Raw genomic sequence first — 21,980 nt, forward strand, 5'->3', positions numbered from 1 at the left:
TCTTTGATGACGTCATATCCGGCTTTTCGTGAAAGTTGAGGCGGCACTATCACGCCCTTATTTTTCAACCAAATTGGTTGAAATTTTGGTCAAGTAATCTTCGACGAAGCCCGGACTTCGGTATTGCATTTCAGCTTGGTGGCTTAAAAATTAATTAATGACTTTGGTCATTAAAAATCTGAAAATTGTAAAAAAAAATAAAAATTTATAAAACGATCCAAATTTACGTTTATCTTATTCGCCATCATTTGCTGATTCCAAAAACATATAAATATGTTATATTTGGATTAAAAACAAGCTCTAAAAATTAAATATATAAAAATTATTATCAAAATTCTTTTTTCGAAATCAATTTAAAAACACTTTCATCTTGTTTCTTGTCGGTTCCTGATTCCAAAAACATATACATATGATATGTTTGGATTAAAAACACGCTCAGAAAGTTAAAACGAAGAGAGGTACAGAAAAGCGTGCTATCCTTCTCAGCGCAAGTACTACCCCGCTCTTCTTGTCAATTTCACTGCCTTTGCCGTGCGCGGTGGACTGACGATGCTACGGTCTTGCTGCGTTGCATTGCGTTCAGTTTCATTCTGTGAGTTGGACAGCTACTTGACTAAATATTGTATTTTCGCCTTACGCGACTTGTTGTCCCTTGACTTTGGAGATAACAAGAAAATATCGGGCGCAAAACGCGCCCCGTGATTTGTAAATTTTTTTACATTTTTACAAATCACGGGTTAACAAATACTCTCAGTTACCCTGGGCTGAGGTGCGTGAAACAGAACTAGGTGCACACATATAGATACATATATATGTATATGTATGTGTGTGTGTGTGTGTGTGTGTGTGTGTGTGTGTGTGTGTGTGTGTGTGTGTGTGTGTGTGTGTGCGTTTGTCTACCTTACGTTATGAGGTAGTGTGTACACCTTTTCACCGGGCCTAAGGGGTATCAAAAATTTATGGGGTATTTTTTCCTATTCCCCACAAGGCAAACCCCTTAGACCGCTTACAAATATCATTGTGATGCGTTTTATATGATTATCTGCAATACCCCATAGTAACGCCCGGGAACCCGTGCCTACACACACACACAGTGGGTGATTTCAGCTGCACACACAGTTTTTATTGGAGAAGATAATGAGGTGACGTCATGGTGACATCACGTCCTTCGGCGCATGCGCAAGTGGACAAGTTCAGGCATGTGCGTGACGCCATTTGTATTTTGTTCACTGCGGCAGACTCATTGAGGTAAGTTTGTGCCAAACCTTTATTTGTACACCAGACAGTTTTCAGAATTTCAGAATGGTTTCACCATGTCGGCACTGTAGACAGTTAGTGGTCATATATTTGGCGTCAGCTGAAATTCTTCTCAGAAGACTTCTGTTGTCTCGACTTTGTAAAAGTTTGTTGTAGATCTATACTCGGAGACCCGGTTTCCGTGCTAATAAGGGTTTTCGTCACCTTTCATTGAAGCTTGAAAAGCTTCCTTTCAAAATATATGCGGCTTGTTAAGTTCAATCAAAACAGAAACGGACGAGACCAAAATTTAGACTCGGCATGATCAAGAAGCAGAAATGTACGGGAAAGAACGAAGCATGTGACAATGGCCACTTCTTCAAACCGTCCCCTGTTTCCGTGCAACTGAAACTTTTATTAGAAAATCGATTTAATTTACCGATTTTTGACCTGCTTGATGTCATGAAGAGTCGAACACGTCTTTACTCTTCCGTTCAATAGCTCTTGTTTGAAAAGTTTTAGGTTTCGGTCGCAAAGGCAACGCGTATTCCCAAATGGTGAATCCGCAAATGGTTTCGTTCATTTGGTCACTTTATCGCACGGGGTTGCCCGTCCACGGATATAAGACGTATTACTGGTGTTACGATTTTTCTTAACAAACTGAGCTGATTTTCAATCAAAATGAGGCACTTTCCCAATCATTTAGATCATGCAGTAGCAGACGACAACATGTAAGATTTTCAAACGTGCGTCTGGATCGCAAGTGAGGCTGTCAAAGATTCTCAAAATAGTGCCTTAGGAAAAATGCTCCATTTTCGCTCGGAGAGATTCAAGAAAACAAAATCGTTATCAGTTGATCGGCATCGTCCGTGATTTTTGGCACAGATCTCGTCTGACCACTCCTGCGTTAAACTTCGTCACCAATGACGTCAAAATCCTTGGCAGAATAGACTGCAACCCGAAAATAGCGTTTGCACGGAAACTGGGTTCCCGTCCTGTAAAGTTGTTCTTTTCTTGTCTTCTTCCTTTTCTTCCATCTTCTTCTCTTTCTTCCATTTTATCTTCTTCTCCCCCTGTTCAGTCTTCGTCTTTTCCTTCTTCTTCTCTATCTTTTCCTTCTTCCTTCTCCTCGCAAACGTCTACCAGTGAAATGGCCCTTTCAGAAGCCCTTCAGGAACTAGTTGCTCAATTGGTTTGTTTCTGTTGTACATGTACTCAGTACTGGTTTGTTTTTTTCAGGTTTGAAATGTCGCAGAAGTTTCCCCCCAATAGCAGAGGCAGCATGCTTCTGAAGCTGGCTTTGAATCAGCTCAAAGCTACAGCAGGTAAGCTTCGCAAAACAAATTTCAGAAGAACAAAAACATTTCAGACTTTACATTCACAGCGCTGTGACTGTGAGCATTTCTTCTTTATGTGGAAGTTTGTATAATTATGTGGCCGTCCATGATACTGGGAAACTGATTTGGTACACAGATGTTTGGGGTTTATGGCAGCTGGGACATGATATGATAGTGGAATTTAGATGCTTGAAACAGTTTGGCTGAAAAATGGGTTTTTGTTGACGCAAGTGCTGATCATGATGTTGGTTACATGGTTTCCAAGTTGATTCTCTGTCACCAAAACAATTTTATAGCAAACAACTTTGAACTGGATCACATATAAAGCTACAATATATGAGAAGGGCATAATAAAAGAATGGCATTATTAACAGCCAATAAGTGTTTTCTCCAAAATCACACCTGTGATTACACAACATTGTGTAAATTACATGGAAGCCATGCCCAGTATCGTGGATGGCCTCATATACATATATGAATAAGGAGCGTTTGACTACAGGTGAGAGATTAAATATCAATAACAGGGTTTCCGTATTCGCCCCAAATAAGACGAACATACAAACAATACAAAATGTAAACCTTCAACGAATAGCTGCCTGAAATTCAGTGAAAATTGCCTGAAAAAAAAAAGTTTTCACATAACATTTTTTCTGTGTGGTGGCAGAAACTCCTAGTGACGGCATTGTACAAGTGGAAGAGGTGAACAAAACGGACAATAGGACCAACACCATTGGCTTCAATGCGCGTCCGGGACGCCCACCTGAGCTTTCACGCAGTCTAGGGCAGGGTACGAGGCAAGGATTTCATCAGTCAGCCGAATCTGCTGGAGGTGAGGCCTTCATCTTTTCTGTATTCTTTTGTATAATCAGGTGTGAAACTTTTCAGGTTCCCAGGCATTATTAAATTCTGAAAGAGCTATATATATATATACAACAACAGCTGCCAGGTTTCACCCATGTATAATTATTTGCTTTGAATTGATGGGTATTTGAACTCTCAGAAACACATTAGTTCATTTAGTACATAATGTCCTACGGCCTTAGTGCCTATTAAGTTAGTGCCTATGTAAAAACCATGGGTTGTTTTGCACCCACGAGGTACTGCGCGTAAGTTTTTTAGCGGGTATTGCGAAGGTTAACCCCTTGTCTATCGATCGTAGAATAAGACGTGTCGTTGTATCATCCCATGTCTGGATCAACAGATAGAGGGGTAAAGCAAATTCTCAGAAAGGGACAAAGTGAATTTGAAAAACTCAATTGTGCTATGTTCATTGTATTTTCTTTCTTATTTGCAGGCCGAGATAGGGATGAGAAGTCCAGGGACTCGGAGTCCAGCAGGATGAGGCGCTCTCAGAGCTGCTCCCCTGGAGACAGCGACCGCAGCGAAAGGTCATGCAGGTCAAGGTCCAAGGAGAGGGCAAGAAGGTCACGATCACCCAGAGAGGATAAGCTGAAAGAAGAGAAGGAGAGGGACAAGGAGAGAGACAGGAGCAGAGAGAAGGAACGAGACAAAGACAGTGGGCGAGACAGATGCAGCAGGGACGACAACAGAGACAGAGATCCCGTTCGCACAGACAGGGAGAGGTCTTCCGGCCAAGAACGAGACCGTGACCAAGATCAGTTTGAGCGAGAGGAGAGAGACCGTGACCGCAGCCCGAGAGAGAGCAGGAGCAGAGAGGACGACCCAGACAAAGAGAGGAAAGATAGAGATTCGGAGGGGGACAGTGACAGCGGAAGAGACAGAGGTCGGGGCAGAGACGAAGGAAGGGGGAGGAACAGAGACAGAGACGCAGGAAGGGATAGAGACGGAGGAAGAGACAGAGATAAGGGAAAAAACAGGTACCGAGAGCGAGAGGGCAGACAGCGAGAGAGAAACCAGGAGAGAGAGGACGAGGTCCGCTTTGTCAAGACCGGCTGGAGGTCAGGCGGTGACTGCGACAGGAACCGAGAGGACAGTGGGGGCCGGGGTGGTCACCGTGGCAACGACAGAAGGGACTTCCCTGGGCGCCAGGGATGCCCACCTCAGTCTTCACGCAGTCCAGGGCAGGGTGCCAGGCCAAAGACCAGCGACGGAAGGCGAGGATTTCGTCAACCAGCTGAACCTGCTAGAGGTGAGGCCTTCATCTTTTCTATATTATTTTGTATAATCAGGTGTGAAACTTTTCAGGATCCCAGGCATTTTTATATTCTGAAAGAGCTATATATACAACAACAGCTGCCAGGTTTCACCCATGTATAATTATTTGCTTTGAATTGATGGGTCATTGAACTCTCAGAAACACATTAGTTCATTGAGTGTAATGTCCTTTGGTCTTACCTGACTGAAAAGTGTTTTGTAAGTGTCTGATGTGCATTTTTTTTAAAGTTTTTAGATGACCAGCCCTTTTTAATCATATGTGTGTGTGTCCATGCATCTTAACATCATTGTAGGGTAATGTGTGTATCTAATCCAAAGTCAAGGTTGTGGTGGTACACACACATTGTGGGGTAGTCATTGTGTTAGCTCTGACAAATCTGTGCGCCTTTTTCAACTTCAATTTATGTTTCCTTCATTGTCAACCATATCTGAAAGAGAACACTACTGGGCAAAGAAGCAAAAATGAAGCGGTGCACACTTTCATATGATTGTGTGAAAAATATTAAACTGTATGTGTGTGCGTTCATCTACCTTACGTTAGCAGGTAGTGTGTGTATCTATTCACTGGGTCTATGGGGTATCTAAAATTTATGAAGAAGGGGTGCACACTATCCCCACCTTTTCCATTTCCATTGATCCCTATGTGTAACCTACATTCATACCAAGTTTTATCAAATTGTCCTGAATTCTGATCAGAGTATCTTAACAACCTTAACATGTATTTTTTTTTTTCTTTGGCCTAATTAAATCTCTTTGTTTCCAGAGTGGTCTTCTTACAGCGACTCGGACGATGACTATCTTCCCGGCTCAGAAGATGACACTGACTCGAGCAACAATGACGCCACAGCACCATGTGGAGTGCCAGGGACCACCAGTGAACCCGACGAGTCCATCATCTATCCCTTTCTACGTAAATCTGATGGTTAGTTAGTCTCATTCTTTTTTTATATAATTATTAGCATTCGTTTTACGTTAAAAAGGTTGAATAAGGATTACATGTGGATAACAATCATGTAGTTTCTAAAAAAGAGGTAAGTTTTCTTTGATAAGTGTTTTTGTTTTGTTATGTAATTTTTTGTTGTATTCCATCGTAATTAAAGACTGAGGTATGTTGACAGCAACTTGAGCAAGTAATAAAGTTAACATGAACGGTGTGGGGGTGGGGGTAATCATGTGTAATGTTACACTGATTGACTGCACATGCCTATGCCTATGTACATTCTATTGGTCCACGGCAAACTGACCTTTGACATCGGCCATTGTCGGAGATGTGATCGAGCGGTGGGACCATTTTGGTTTCACCAATTCCGAACTCTGTTTTTAGTTTGTCTGTCTGCTGGGCTATAAGCAATATGTAATAATATTTCTGACTCCAGCTAAAAAAATTCAGTAAGTTGTGAATAAAAAAATAAAAGTATGCGTTCTTGTGTGTGTGTGTGTGAACAGGTGCAAGTTGGTCACCAGGTATTCCATCTGAATCTCTAAAAGCTGCAGGTCTCTACACCTCATCACAGCCACCCTCTTCTTCATCGTCCAGAAGCATCACTCGACCAAGCGGGAGTAAATCTTCATCCCAGCCAGCATCTAAACCCAGTGACAGCGGAAGAGACAGAGGTCGGGGCAGAGACGAAGGAAGGGGGAGGAACAGAGACCGAGACATAGACGCAGGAAGGGATAGAGACGGAGGAAGAGACAGAGATAAGGGAAAAAACAGGTACCGAGAGCGAGAGGGCAGACAGCGAGAGAGAAACCAGGAGAGAGAGGGCGAGGACCGCTTTGTCAAGACCGGCTGGAGGTCAGGCGGTGACTGCGACAGGAACCGAGAGGACAGTGGGGGCCGGGGTGGTCACCGTGGCAACGACAGAAGGGACTTCCCTGGGCGCCAGGGATGCCCACCTCAGTCTTCACGCAGTCCAGGGCAGGGTGCCAGGCCAAAGACCAGCGACGGAAGGCGGGGATTTCGTCAACCAGCCGAACCTGCTAGAGGTGAGGCCTTCATCTTTTCTATATTATTTTGTATAATCAGGTGTGAAACTTTTCAGGATCCCAGGCATTTTTATATTCTGAAAGAGCTATATATACAACAACAGCTGCCAGGTTTCACCCATGTATAATTAGGTACCGGCAGTCAAAAAATGAGTCTGAAAAATCTCCTAATGTTTTGAGATGTTCTTATTCTTCTGTATAAAACAAGAATAACAAAACAAAAAGTAAGGTTCTATCTCAAATACTTCCTGAGATATCTGATTTTTAAAGTTTACAGTTAGCGTTAAGCGGTGCGTATTCACATTTTCTCCATTTTTGAGGTCACACACCATTTGAGTACTAAGTAAATGCCCATCTTAAACAAGTTTATCTTGCTAACATGTGCCTGCAGAACACAAAAATATCAATGAAATAGGATAGGATGTAGAGATACACTTGTACTGAAGCTGTCAATATTGAAAAAAAGGCTATTTGGGGGCGTGGCAAATGGCAGAAAATTGATAATTGGGCACGTTTAGGAATTTTTTTAACAAACAAAAAGACATCAAAACACATTAATTCTTCTGATTTCTACTCTCAATAGTATATACTTAAGAAATCTTCAATTACAGACATGTGGTTGTCTTCATTCAGTCACAATGAGGGAGCCAAAATCAGGAATTTCACCATTTTGACAGGCGGAAATGAAGATCGGAGGAACCCTGAAATATGCAAACTTTAACTGCCTGTAACTTTTGAACTACTGGACAAATATGCATCAAATTTTGACAGCAGTCACAAAATGCAACATACTCTTGGATACATCTCTTTTGTGGAAATTGAACACACCACTTTTGAAAGTTAATTCTTAAAAATATCAGAAAAAAGTAAAGACCTTCTGTAACGAAACTGAATCACAAATGACAGAAATCCACTTACTCACTGATTGTGATCTGCCTGGTTTTACTTATCAACAGTACTTCTCCACATACAAGTTATATTGTTCCTGGAGAGTGCTGTTTGGGACATGCCACATCCGTGCATTTGTGGAGATCGGTTCTAACAAAAAGTCCCATGCAAACACAAACACACTGCTGACGGTGTCACTGTCTTCTTTGGCTGGCCAAGAAAATCTGTTGTTGTCCAGAGAGCTCTTCTTTAAAAAGTTTACTTTTGCCTCATCTGCGCTTAGAATGTTTGTAACAGTGCCCACATGAAATGTTTCATCGTAGAACACTGCCACTGTCTGACCTGTCTGGGCAAATGAAAACCCGTCGCTATCTACTCGCTGGTCGTTCTCATGCTCTGAAGCAGAGGAGTCGGACTCTGATGGCTCGTCTTCCTCATCAAGGTTGTTGTCCACCCTGTCCCTGTGTTCTGGGAATGGGTCCTGGGACGCAAGGAACTCCTTCAGAGACTGTTCCAGGCCTGGAAGGTCCTGTGTGAGCTTCAGAAGCTCAGACTTGAATCCCAGGACATGCCGGAAAAAGCGAATCTGGGTCTTCAGAGCAGCCAGTTTTTCTCTTTGCAGAGCTTTTCGTTCTAGCAGCCTGTCGACATCACCAGCACTGCTGCAGGCTCCCCCATCTTGACGGATCTCTTGAGCAATATCTGCCTTCTCCCTTGCCTTCTTCTGTCGATCTGCCTCTGTCCGCTGCTGCTGAAGCTGTAGCTTCTGTCTTTTGCTGGCTTTCACCTCTCTGTCATTCTCTCGGTGACGCTTTCGCATTTCAGGACCACTACTGGATGCATTCAGAAGAAGTTGCCTTTGTTCCTCATTGGACTTCTGGTTGAACCAAGCCTTCATTGTTTTGTTCCGTTTCAACATGGTCAGAGTGCTGTGGTGGTGGACTGAGGAGTTGCGGTGCGTGTAAATGGAAATATCGAGATCCCCAAAGCAGGCTTCTCCCAAGAGGTTGGTGATGTGTGAATGCCGCAGCCGCTCCAACACTTGTGGATCCTGAACAGCATGGTATCGGCCACCAGGCAGGAAGTCGTCCAACTGTCGCTCAGTGACAGCAACAAAGTTGACACAGAAGTGGCTGAAGGCACGCTGCACTTTCTGTTGTGTCGCCTCATCCAGATCTAGGAGTGCTGCAAGTGACGATGCGTCTGGTACTTGGATACTGAAGAGTGACGGCACATGGGGGCTGAAAATGGAGGCACTGTCATCTCTCCACTCTCTCAGCTGTGCGTGCAGCTCCACAACAGGCAAGAAAAACTCTGCATAGCTCGTCTCCCCAGCACACAGTAGAGTCCAGTAAGGTCCTGTGATCCTCTCGTAGACCATGGCAAGCGTGGCAACAAAAACGTTCACCTCTTCACTCTGGGCATCCTTCAACACACTTTCCAGCTTCTGGTTCCTGCTCGGCATGTAATCTGACAGGAACTCTATGATGTCGTCACGGTGTGCCAGCAGCTTTGTTGCACCATAAAAGATGCTGTTAAACCGGTTAGATTTGAAGCTTGGCACAGTAGACGTCTTGTTGGTCATCTCACAGTATGCAAGCCATGCATCTCTGCAGCCACATTGATCATCGCCCCTGGGTCCTAGAACCTCGCAGGCCATCCGCACATAGCGAACAGCTGCTGCCTCCTTTGCCTGCCAATGTCCAAACTGAGCTGCGTTGTCTCGGCCAATACGCTGCTGCCCCCACTCGGTCTGTAGTTCTTTCAGTGACTTCTCTGCACTTGTGCCTGAAACAGTCAGAATTAAGAATATAAGATACAGCATTCAGTGATTCACACACATTTGCTGACATTGTAGAGATACAAAGTGATACTAGATAGTAATACAGAACAAACACACAGTTTAAAATACAGACTTAAAAATGTATCATTTACACATTACATTTACAGCACACTCTGCATAGAGGTTAACCTTTATAATAGACACAGACACTGATACAGTGAAACACATGTACAAAGCTGTGAAATGTGTTTACTCACCAAGTCCAAGCAAGTAATGGGCGTTGCAGTACAGGAACTGGAGATCCTCCTCTGTCCCCAGGGTTGCCTTTCTGAGGTCGTTGAAGTCTTTCTTCATGAGCTTGTTTGGAGCGGCTCTGTCAGACATCAGTCCTGAACACTTCTGCAGAGCTGCTTTGAAGCAGCGTTCTGTGTCGTCTTTGTCGTAGACTTGCGCCACTTCTTGGAGGAGACTGACGGTAACATCCACAAGAGTCTTGGCGTCTTCTGTAGCTACCTCTGTGAATCCACAGCTGAGGGACCCTGCACTTGTGGTCACTTGTTGACCCACATATTTCCGGTGGTCCCGTGTTGTTCCGTCAAAATGAATATCAAAATTGTCAGAGTCAAGCACAGTCTCGGCAACATGGTATTTAGCCAGGTAGTGCCCTTGATCCGCAAACCGCAGAGATGTGCGTTCAGATGGTACATCTTTGTCGTCGATATCGGTGTGGAACAGATTGCGCGCAACTGTTTGGATGACATGGCCACTGTTCTTTGCAGAAACCCCACAAGAAATGAGTCCAATGGTAGTTTTGATGACATCATGCGTGAATTTCTTCCTGGGGCCCTCCTCTGTTGTCTTCACAGTATGTACTACAGCTTCTTCAAGAAGATCAGCAGTCAGCTGATTATGTCTGTCCAAGTCTTGTTGTCGCTTCTCCTTCACACTGTTCAATTTGGCTCTCAGACTTGAATTAGCAGTCTGACACAACTTGAGTTTGTGCTTCAGACGCTCAATTGTTTGAATGCACCCACCATCCTCATGATCTTTCAGATTTTCTTCTCTCTTTTTTAAGTTGGTTTCCTGCCTTTTCAGTCTCTTGTAAAAGTTTGTTTGCCGAATTTTGCCGATGTACTCCTTGGCACTGCACAACTGGGTTTCCACACATTTTATGTGAGATGCACTACGTTCAGCTTTGCCTTGAAGTTTTGTCAAGTCTGCCTGCAAGGTGGTTACGCTTTGAGTTTTCTCTTTGAGAAGGTCCTTGTAAATCATCTCTCGGTTCTTTGCTTCCAACAGACTCCCACTGAGCTCTTCATTGCTCCTGCGTAGTGCAGCTAACTGCCTGCCACTTGATGCAATCTTTAGATGAGTCAATTCATCTCCGGTTGGATGGTCAGCTGGGGGTGTTGCAGGTGCATTCTCTATTGCACAAGGCACAACAGACGGGACAGTAGGCATCGCAGATACCAGGGGAAAATGAGACTGCTGTTGAAATAAATAGTCTTTCAGCTTCGCCTCGTTGTTGCCTCTGTGCAGACTTTTAGAGAAAGTGTCATATGGTTTGCGTACTTTGTCGAGTCTTGCTCTAAGCTGCTTGTCAGACAAGTCTGAAATGTTAAGTCCAACATGTGTAAACCACTGCCTGCACAAAGTATGCCTCTCGTCTTTCTGGAACATGAGTAAGTCAATTAGTGTCCCATTTGTCACTAGTTCTGTAGGGCTGGGCAGGTCACACAGAGAGTCAGGAGACAGAAGATGGCGTCTTGTAAGTCACAACTTCTGCAAGAAGGGCCCAATGTTTCTGGTATTAATTTCCTCGCCCACATCAGCATACACAAATGCAACAATATCACCTTCACTAGAGTGGACTTCAGCAGCTTGTTTGTTTGCACGCCTGACCTCTTCCTTCAGGGTTGTATGAAGAAGAAGACTGTTGTCACAGATGGAAGAAAACAGAGTCTCCATATCCTCCCATGATTTCCCAAGCTGAAGCCGCAACTGATCAAGTTGGATGAGGAGACGATTTGTAAGGACTTGATGCTTGGGGAGGGCAACTTTTCTTCCTCGTCCTGCGCTTGACATCCATCTGCTTAGTCGATCAAAGTTGTCATCTTCTGAATAAAATAAAAACAAAACTCATGAGTAAATTGACATCTTTAAATCAAATGGTTTGTCTCATCTGTGTTTTGTTTTGAACTCTATGATAATAGTTACTTCACTTTTGCTCTAAAAAAAATTTTTTAAAAGAGAGAGAGAGAGAGCACTTAAATGTGGACTTTTGCACTTCTAAAACTATATCTGAGAAGCAATTGCGTGTAAACAAGGTGCACTTTTCACGTAAAGAATTATTTCTTTCAGGCTACAACACGAAAAAAGCCAAATAGTAGAAAACGAAACCTGACTGAGTTATTCTTTGAAACCTTCGACGCCTTACTTCCGGTCTAACACTTTCGTACACAACAGTCAATATCTACGCTTAAATGTGCCATCCTGTTACAATAATGACAAAAATACTATCAAATAAGTTCAAAGTATCAACCAAAGTACATAAAGTCAACAGGAAAGACAGCAAGAAAAATAAAAAGCTTCGACACCAGTAGCGTATGAGCGAAACACAGTACAATTTCAGACCGGTCCACTTCACCACTTTGATTTACAATCTACACGAAGATACAGACAAGAGAAACAAAATATAGGCCTAAGCTTCTTTAGATAACTTTAATACAACAAAACAAAACAATATTTACCGATGAAAGGCCTGAATGCGTTGAGCCAAGGGTAATCTGTACTGTTCTCAATCGCAGCATTTGAACCTCGATTCGCCATTGTTGACATGCGAACATGTGTGTGGTTTGAATGTGAAGGTCGGCTTTCCCGGCTTGCGATTGGCTCCCATTGACCTGACCTCTTAGTTTCGTATATCACTGTTTTCAGCAGAAAACAAGCTTTCCAGCGCACTATAAGACTTGCAGTGTATTTTGTACGGTTTGTGAGATACAAAGGTTTAAAAACAAGCAATAGTTTTGAACTAAAAGTTCAAAATTTTCCATCCATTCTTTGGGAATAAAACTTATACGAAAACAATCTACAGGAAGAGATGAACCAAAATATGGTAATTATATGCTAATTTGAAGGTTGTGGGGTCAAGGAGAAAGGAATTTCCCCAACAGCTGTAGATCGTGGTTCAAAGCAACGCGAGAAAAGGAGCGTCAGCCACCGAGGGATTTGCCGACCGTGGTCAAGTTTGGAATTAAATTTCTCTCTCACACACTCATATTTGACAAAACAAGACACATTAATAAAAGATTGAAAAAATGATCTTTATTTTGATACCATTTTTTTTAAAATTTGGTTAGTAATTGCTGAAGCAGAGTAAGTTGAAAAGTGCCATATTTCACTCAAGTTTTGCCTTTCCCGCACTGCTGCTGATAGCACTGCCGGTACCTAGTATAATTATTTGCTTTGAATTGATGGGTCATTGAACTCTCAGAAACACATTAGTTCATTGAGTGTAATGTCCTTTGGTCTTACCTGACTGAAAAGTGTTTTGTAAGTGTCTGATGTGCATTTTTTTAAAGTTTTTAGATGACCAGCGCTTTTTAATCATATGTGTGTGTGTCCATGCATCTTAACATCATTGTGGGGTAATGTGTATATTTAATCCAAAGCCAAGGTTGTGGTGGTACACACACATTGAGAGGTAGTCATTGTGTTAGCTCTGACAAATCTGTGCGTCTTTTTCAACTTCAATTTATGTTTCCTTCATTGTCAACCATATCTGAAAGAGAACACTACTGGGCAAAGAAGCAAAAATGAAGCGGTGCACACTTTCATATGATTGTGTGAAAAATATTAAACTGTGTGTGTGTGCGTTCATCTACCTTACGTTAGCAGGTAGTGTGTGTATCTATTCACTGGGTCTATGGGGTATCTAAAATTTATGAAGAAGGGGTGCACACTATCCCCACCTTTTCCATTTCCATTGATCCCTATGTGTAACCTACATTCATACCAAGTTTTATCAAATTGTCCTGAATTCTGATCAGTGTCTGATGTGCATTTTTTTAAAAGTTTTTTAGATGACCAGCGCTTTTTAATCATATGTGTGTGTGTCCATGCATCTTAACATCATTGTGGGGTAATGTGTATATTTAATCCAAAGCCAAGGTTGTGGTGGTACACACACATTGTGAGGTAGTCATTGTGTTAGCTCTGACAAATCTGTGCGCCTTTTTCAACTTCAATTTATGTTTCCTTCATTGTCAACCATATCTGAAAGAGAACACTACTGGGCAAAGAAGCAAAAATGAAGCGGTGCACACTTTCATATGATTGTGTGAAAAATATTAAACTGTGTGTGTGTGCGTTCATCTACCTTACGTTAGCAGGTAGTGTGTGTATCCATTCACTGGGTCTATGGGGTATCTAAAATTTATGAAGAAGGGGTGCACACTATCCCCACCTTTTCCATTTCCATTGATCCCTATGTGTAACCTACATTCATACCAAGTTTTTATCAAGTTGTCCTGAATTCTGATCAGAGTATCTTAACAACCTTAACATGTATTTTTGACTCACATGCGAAGCAAAGTGAGTCTATGTACTCACCCTAGTCGTCCGGGCGGCCGGCCGGCCGTCCGTCCGTCCGAAAACTTAAACGTTGGATTTTTCTCAGACACTATTAGGCCTATCAGCACCAAATGTGGCATGATGGTGCATGGTGAGCCTCAAAAAACATACATGGTAACTTGACCTTGCATCAAGGTCAAGGTCACAGGGGCCATAAATGTTGTCTCAAAAACAGCTATTTTTCACATTTTCCCAATTTTCTCCCAAGCTATTGATAATGGCTACCTCACCTATACGTGGTTTATAGATCAAAGTAAGCCCTATCTTTTGATATAAGTTTGGTTGATCTTGCTGCAAGGTCAAGGTCACAGGGGTCCTTCAAATTTGGATTGTATGCATATTTTAAAGTGACCTTGACCCTTAACTATGGAAGTTAACTCTTCCAAACTTTCCTAATTGGGTGAGGCACATGTTATTCTTTCATACTGATACACTTTTGGTTACGTATCTTCAAGGTCAAGGTCACTTTGACCGCTCTGAATTGTGACCAAAACAGGTCTGTGAACCACTAAAATTGACCTTGTCTCTTGGTAGAAACTCATACTAAACACTGTTGTGCTTCTGGTTGTTAAAATTAACAGTCTTGTCTTGGGTGACCTTGACCTTGGGTGAAGGTCATGTGTATTTAGGTAGGAAAAATTTGCAAAAGTTGCAAAAAAATGTGTTCTTAGTGTAATTTGCCATGTTGTTGTTTGACCTTGACCTTCAAGGTCACTTGAAAGTCAAGGTCATATTGAGGTCAAGGTCATGCATGTGAGTCGTATGAGCTTTGCTCTTCTTGTTTTTTTCTTTGGCCTAATTAAATCTGTTTGTTTCCAGAGTGGTCTTCTTACAGCGACTCGGACGATGACTATCTTCCCGGCTCAGAAGATGACACTGACTCGAGCAACAATGACGCCACAGCACCATGTGGAGTGCCAGGGACCACCAGTGAATCCGATGAGTCCATCATCTTTCCCTTTCTACGTAAATCTGATGGTTAGTTAGTCTCATCCTTTTTTTATTAGCATTCGTATTACGTTAAAAAGGTTGAATAAGGATTACATGTGGATAACAATCATGTAGTTTCTAAAAAAGAGGTAAGTTTTCTTTGATAAGTGTTTTTGTTTTGTTATGGAATTTTTTGTTGTATTCCATTGTAATTAAAGACTGAGGTATGTTGACAGCAATTTGAGCAAGTAATAAAGTTAACATGAACGGTGTGGGGGTGGGGGTAATCATGTGTAATGTTACACTGATTGACTGCACATGCCTATGCCTATGTACATTCTATTGGTCCACGGCAAACTGACCTTTGACATCGGCCATTGTCGGAGATGTGATCGAGCGGTGGGACCATTTTGGTTTCACCAATTCCGAACTCTGTTTTTAGTTTGTCTGTCTGCTGGGCTATAAGCAATATGTAATAATATTTCTGACTCTAGCTAAAAAAATTCAGTAAGTTGTGAATAAAAAAATAAAAGTATGCGTTCTTGTGTGTGTGTGTGAACAGGTGCAAGGTGGTCACCAGGTATTCCATCTGAATCTCTAAAAGCTGCAGGTCTCTACACCTCATCACAGCCACCCTCTTCTTCATCGTCCAGAAGCATCACTCGACCAAGCGGGAGTAAATCTTCATCCCAGCCAGCATCTAAACCTTCATCGTCGACCAATACTCGACCAAGCGGCATAAGAATCCATATTGCCGCAAATACAAATGGCAAAAGAGTGTACGATAAAGAGAACTGGTGCAAGTTCTGTAACTCCCCAAGCACCAACCTCGCTAAACACCAGTTTTCGAAACATAAGAAGGAACCTGAAATAGTGGAAATTTTGTCTAACCCCAAGAACTCAGCAGAAAGGCGTTTTCTGCTGGAAAGAGTGCGGAACCTTGGTAACTATAATCACAACTGTCGCGTTCTTAAAAAAAACAAGGGTAAACTAATACCCTGGCGATCACCCTCAGAAAAAGTGAACCCTCTGTGCTACATCCCCTGTGAATTTTGCCTGGGCTTCTTTGTAAGAAACGAACTGTGGCGGCACCAACAACGCTGCAAATTCCGGAAAACTTCAAAAAACGGAAGAAACGTCATATCCAGAGCTGAATCTTTGCTTCCATCCAACATGGAGTGCAGCGGAGGCTTGAAGGAAAACATTTTTGATGGCATGCATTCTGATGGCTTCACTTTTGTTGCTAAAAGAGATCACCTCATTGTGAAGTTCGGCGAAAAACTGTATCAGAAACATGGCCACTTGCAGCACAGACGACAATTCATGCGGCAAAAAATCAGAGAGCTTGCCCGGTTCTTGTTGGTAGCCAGAGAAGAGGACTCTACAATCACAGCACTTCAATCTTGTATTCGTCCCGACAAGTTCCTTGTGGTGATTTCTGCTGTCAAAAAACTCTGTGGGTATGATTCACTCACACATGTTTATGAAAATCCATCACTGGCCCTTAAGATTGGGCATTCTCTCAAGAAGTGTGCGACAATTCTGAGAAGTCAAGCACTCATAGAGGGAAACAGTGAACTGCAGCAAGTGTCTGCGGACTTCGTGGATCTATGCGATTCTGACTGGAAAGAACACATCTCATCTGCTGCCCTCTCAACATTGGCCTCAAAGCAAAACAACAAGCCACATGTTCTGCCACTGACGGAAGACATGAAGAAAGTGACAAAATATATGGCGGAGGAAAGGGAACGGTGCTTGAACACCCTGAGGTCAGAGCCAACAGTTGCAGCATGGCATGCTCTTGCTAAGGTTTCACTGTCGAACATCATCATGTTCAATCGTCGCAGGAGTGGTGAAGCTGCCAGGATTTTGCTTACAGACTTTGAAGCGGCAAAGGAGAATTCCTTGCCTGAGGATGACATCCTAAGCGCTCTCTCGGACATGGAGAAAGAACTTGTCGCTCACTTCACACGAGTTGAGGTGTGTGGCAAAAGAGGACGCAGAGTGCCTGTGCTGTTAACGAAAGCAATGCATGCCGAAATTGAGCAGCTACTGCTTTCTCGTGAAGAGGTTGGTGTAAGGTCGTCCAACCCGTACGTCTTTGCCAGACCTTATTTTGACTCAGAGCAACATCTCGCTGGTCACACCTGTCTCAAAGAAGCCGTTGAAGCAAGCGGGGCCCAGAATCCACAAAACATCACCAGCACAAAGCTTCGGAAGCACTTGGCTACTGTCTCACAAATACTGAACTTAAGCGAGCACGAACTGGAGCAAGTCTGTGGATTTTTAGGTCACAATATCTTGGTGCATCGTGAGTACTATCGGCTCCCAAGTGACACATATCAGTTGGCGAAAGTAAGCCGTCTGTTGATGGCAGCGGAAACTGGGGAGATCTCAAAGTTTCAAGGAAAATCTCTCAGTGACATCCATCTGAACAAAGATTTGGAGTTTCAAGACTCTGAGATTGAGGAAGAAGAAGAGGTGGAAATAGATGACCTGATGCCTGCTCATACTACATCAACCAGCCACAGTGTTGCTGAAGAAGGAAACTCTTCAACAGCATCATCTCATGAACTTCCTACAGTTTCCTCGTCTTGTCAGAATGAGAAACGAGCATTGCACAAAAAAAGGGAGCAGAAACCGTGGCGGCATGGACAAAAAGACTTTCTCTCTCCAGATCAGAACAAAGCCATCTGTACGCATTTCAGCAGCTTCATTGACAGCTTTCGTGTTCCCGCAAAGGCGGATTGCGATAACATTCTGGCCAAAGAACCTTTGCTGCAGGCAAAATCTTGGCTGAAAATTAAGTGCACTGTTAGGAATGCAATTGAAAAAAGAAAGCGAGAACTCAAGAGAGTTCAGAATCCTTCATCTGTCAACACTTGAAACGGAAACAACCAACGTCGCGGCATGGAAAAAAAGACTTTCTCACACCGGATCAGAACAACTGGCAAACTAAAAGAACTATTGTCATTGTAAACTTTCCATGGTTTGTGTATTATATACTCCAATGAGTCAGTGTGTGAAATATAAACATTTAGAATGCGTTATTGAATTATTGCGGCCAGTTGAAATTTTTGTCAAAAATCCTGTAATGTCATTTTAACCATTTTGGTTATTTTCAAATTTCTCATCAAAAATGTGTGATTTGGATTAAAAAAAAAAATCCATAAAGCAGTGTCTCCTTGCGCGGAAACAACTTGCGGTCGCCGCGCGGCTGCCGCAAGTTATAACGTAATATGGTCACAATGTGTTGTAGTGATTTCTGCCGCATGCGTTCTTTTTTTCTTTCGCTCCTGGAGCGAATTGCTTGCGGTCGCCGTGCGGCAGAAATCCCTGCAATACATTGTGACTAAATGACGTCACAGCTTGCGGCTGCCGCAAGTTGTTTCGCGCATGGAGACACTGCTTTATGGATGTACGTGTGTAACAATGACACAATCTTCCTAAAGTAGGTATTAGCTCCGTATTTTTTGGCCATTCATGAGTAAATATATATGTGTCGTGGAGTTTGGCTTGTTTTCCAACCTCATGTGCCCGGAGTCACGCGGCTTGCAGGGTGGCTGTGTGGTGGTGGGTCTGAGGACTCTGGGTGAGCGGTGGGTTTCAACGGCTGGCTCACTGCGCTGGTTCAGCACTGTAGCGGATGGCGAGGCTTTGGGCTTGTGTGTTTTTGTTTTGTTTTTTGGTTTTTAAGGCAACTGTCACTGACTTATTGTGGGTTTCTGACAATGATTGATGTGTAGGTAATTGAAATTGTAGTTATTAAGCATGTGGGGTCCTGATTTGGCCTTCGTGGTCCGCGGGACCCGTAAAGCAAAATTAAAATGAAACGAAATTATATGTGTCAAAGTAGCATTCTATATTTTCTCTCTTCGATCTTTTGCTGGTTGCTTTGACTTCTGGGTGCTCATTCAGCTGTATTTTTTCCAACTGAGCTATCCAGGCGGACAGTATACAGGCACACAGTACACTAACATCCAGTACTTCACTACAGGCACACAGTAGGGGAGGGTGGGGCAGGTAGGGTCAGGGGCAGGTTGGGTCACCTTGAATAACTCTCACAATTGAAAAGATATTCCCGTTTCGTTTCCGATCTATGTTTTTGAATGTCCCAGTGCGTCCCTATCGCCAATTTGTTTGAATGGTAGTGATGTGCAAGTATGGATCCGGTGGTTTCACCATGAAATTTGACAGTAAGTGACTTTTTTGACTCTCATACTTTTTGTTCTATACGTGAATTAACAGGGTGCTCATGGATGATATCTTTAGTATACACACCTGATTCATTTTAGAAGTGAATTGTGCTGTTTAAATTCGTATTTAAATTGAATCGAAACGTAACAGACCGATTTCTTTGTGCACCCTGTGCGGGGCAGGTAGGGTATGGGCAGGTTGGGTCAGTGACTCGACCTGCCCCGTCATTACCCAACCTGCCCCTTCTTTACATATAGAGAATACTACATGGCTTGCTGTGTCGTACCAGATTTACACGAGTTTTTTTAATTTAATATTGAACTGCGAGCGAAAGCCATGTAGTATTCTGTTTATCCTACATATTTTACTTACGTGTATTTAACTGAAAATGTCCTGCAGTCGAGGCATTGTAAAAGCTGGTTGGCCTTGAGACCTGGGTCAATGATCGGTACTTGCAATCTGAACACAGCTGCCTGTCCAGACACTGACCTTCTTACCCGGGGTCAATGACCGAGTTTTTATATGAGAGGAAAGTCTCTGAAGGATTGGTCAGCGCAGAATAAGATAAGAGAGGGGTTGAAGTGAATAGCGCAAAGAGGGGGGAGGGAGGGGGGGTAGTAGCTATTTTGACTGCTGATGCAATCGCCAGCGGCTCGTGGCACTGGAGGGGTGGTGACACGGTCAAGTGAGGCGGAGAGGGGTAGCTGTCTAGCCACTGTGTCTGGCCTTGATTGGTGGTAGTCCTGAGTCCTTCTCAAAGTGGGGGGGGGGGGGGGGGGGATGAGTGGGCAGTAGAGAAGTGACAGACGACTTTGTGCTTCAGCGAAATTTGAACCCGCACGGCGGGCGATTTCAGCAGAATTTCGAACCCGCCCGACGCGATTTTAACCCGCCGGGGGCGATCGGGCGACCGCCAATATTCAGCCCTGTAAGCAGTGGAAAAACAGGTCCCTGCCAGACTTGCTTGACATGACCTCATTTACATGATATACACACGTGTGATTTGAACGATTATTATCTCACGAGTGTCTCTCTCACGTATGTAGGATAAATTTGTTATTGCATGAAATATGAATCATAGGTGAATTTGTTTGTATGTACGCGCGCGATTGTGTGTTGATGGGTGCGTGTATTTCATGTGTATGAGTTATAAATATTGTTTGTGTTACAGAATGACAGGTTTTGTTTATTGCAACAGCAACGGCACCATTTGTATTCAACCCTGACCTCTGATTTCAGTTATGTTTTTAATAACAACACGCACAGACATGCGAAGTTATGTTATTTTCCATTGATGTTTTTTAATATTATTTTTTGCTTCGTGTTTGTTTTTGGTAAGTTGTTACTATTGGCAATTTTCTTGTTCTTCTTTGTTTGGTTTCCCGCAGTGGGGCACTGCGGTTATGAAATTAAAGGCCCCTCCTGTTTTTGGAACCGCAGGAGCTTTCTAGTTTGCTGTTAGGTAGATTTTTGGTTCCTCTTTCCTGTCATGCTCTCTTTTTCTTCATGAATTTTCTTTTTTCTGCCTTCTTGCTCATTCACCTGTATTTTTTCCAAAAATCCCTTCTCTTGCCGCTTGTCTCGCGATTCATGTATAGTTTAATCTGTTAGTGTTCTGATGTAAGTCCAGCAGTAGATAGGTTAAGCCTATTTTAACATACTGGAAACTGGTAATCTTCCAGTAGGTATTAATTTAGTTTTACTAAAGCCTGCTGGGACACAAGTAATGGGTTAGTGCATTTGTAAACAGGAATCGCTTGACAAGTGGCCCCCTTCATCCCCCCCTTCCTCGTCCTGATATGGCTCTGCGTAGTCGGCTGGACGTTAAGCAACAAATAAACAAACAAACAATTCTTTGTTTGGTTGGTTGTTTTCATATCTCAATTATGTACACAGGTTAATTGTGGTATCGTTCAGCTAGTCAATTTATTAATTTACCTTTATTTTGGCAGGATAATAGCTGTTTTTCTCAAGTTGACCCAACCTTCCCCACAGGGGTACCCAACCTGCCCCGTGGTGGGGCAGGTTGGGTATTTTTGGTGACCTTTTTATTTATCGTTTATCTCTCATGATTAGAACGATTTATTTTCGAATGTTGAATTATTGTATTGCAAAAGGATTAAAGTTTTCTTAAAAAGTTGTTTGAAATGTTTTCACTGGTTAATCTTTGAATGAGAGTGAAAAAGGATTTTTTTGACCCTACCTGCCCCACCCTCCCCTACACCATACACAACACTCCACTACAGGCACACAGTACATGTACACTAATAGACAGTACTACACTATAGGCACACAGTACACTCATACACAACACTACACTACAGACACACAGCACATTCATCCACAACTCATTCTTCCTTCCAAAATCAAGAATTCAATACATGTACCAGTTTACCATATCATTTCTGATCACATTTCATCAGACATTTCTATAGTTAAAATTAATAAAATTTAGTTTAGAGCCTCGCTAATTTAAGATTAATAAAATTTAAATTAAAAACTTGTGTGACCATGGTTATATTATTATTAATTATTATTATTATACTACATGATTTTTTGAAATTTTACAGAAAACGCAGTATTTTTACTCCAAAGATGATTATATTTGACACAGTAACATAAAACATATTTTTTTACTTTTAGGAGCAAATTCACACAAAAAAGCATATTTAGTGTGTGTACACGTGTAACGGATGACACAGGACCAAAAGCAATCAACATATTACATTATTAATATATTATGACATTTCTAGCACATGACATCACCAGCACAAAGGTTCAAAGCAACAGCTAATAATAAAATACACACACACACTTTGTGAGGTACTTCCTGTCAGCTCATGAATATTCATTAT

The 21,980-nt window shown here is 42.6% G+C and overlaps 3 protein-coding genes across 4 annotated transcripts in view; 1 reads left to right on the forward strand and 2 right to left on the reverse strand.

Annotated features, from left to right (window-relative positions):
* Nucleotides 1-21,980, reverse strand: part of LOC138957431 (neuralized-like protein 4) — a 43,029-nt gene that overhangs the window by 11,366 nt on the left and 9,683 nt on the right. The window lies entirely within an intron of this gene.
* On the forward strand, nucleotides 857-21,266 carry LOC138957427 (uncharacterized). The gene is made up of 8 exons (XM_070328545.1): nucleotides 857-1,248; nucleotides 2,476-2,561; nucleotides 3,238-3,402; nucleotides 3,868-4,683; nucleotides 5,473-5,631; nucleotides 6,156-6,695; nucleotides 14,818-14,976; nucleotides 15,491-21,266. Exons 1-8 carry the CDS (start codon nucleotides 1,151-1,153, stop codon nucleotides 17,812-17,814), a joined length of 4,347 nt encoding a protein of 1,448 aa, XP_070184646.1. The 5' UTR covers nucleotides 857-1,150; the 3' UTR covers nucleotides 17,815-21,266.
* On the reverse strand, nucleotides 6,745-12,410 carry LOC138957429 (uncharacterized). Of its 2 annotated transcripts, XM_070328546.1 has the most exons (3): nucleotides 12,117-12,410; nucleotides 9,624-11,483; nucleotides 6,745-9,371 (listed from the first exon to the last, which is right to left on the reverse strand). In XM_070328546.1, the coding sequence occupies exons 2-3, from the start codon at nucleotides 11,044-11,046 to the stop codon at nucleotides 7,645-7,647; spliced, it is 3,150 nt and encodes a 1,049-aa protein (XP_070184647.1). In that variant the 5' UTR covers nucleotides 11,047-11,483; nucleotides 12,117-12,410; the 3' UTR covers nucleotides 6,745-7,644. The 2 variants fall into 2 exon arrangements, with proteins under 2 accessions (XP_070184647.1, XP_070184648.1); XM_070328547.1 differs by lacking the exon at nucleotides 12,117-12,410 and having other exon boundaries at nucleotides 9,624-11,981.

This window comes from Littorina saxatilis, unplaced genomic scaffold (assembly GCF_037325665.1).
Source record: "Littorina saxatilis isolate snail1 unplaced genomic scaffold, US_GU_Lsax_2.0 scaffold_567, whole genome shotgun sequence".
Lineage (NCBI taxonomy): Eukaryota > Metazoa > Mollusca > Gastropoda > Littorinimorpha > Littorinidae > Littorina > Littorina saxatilis.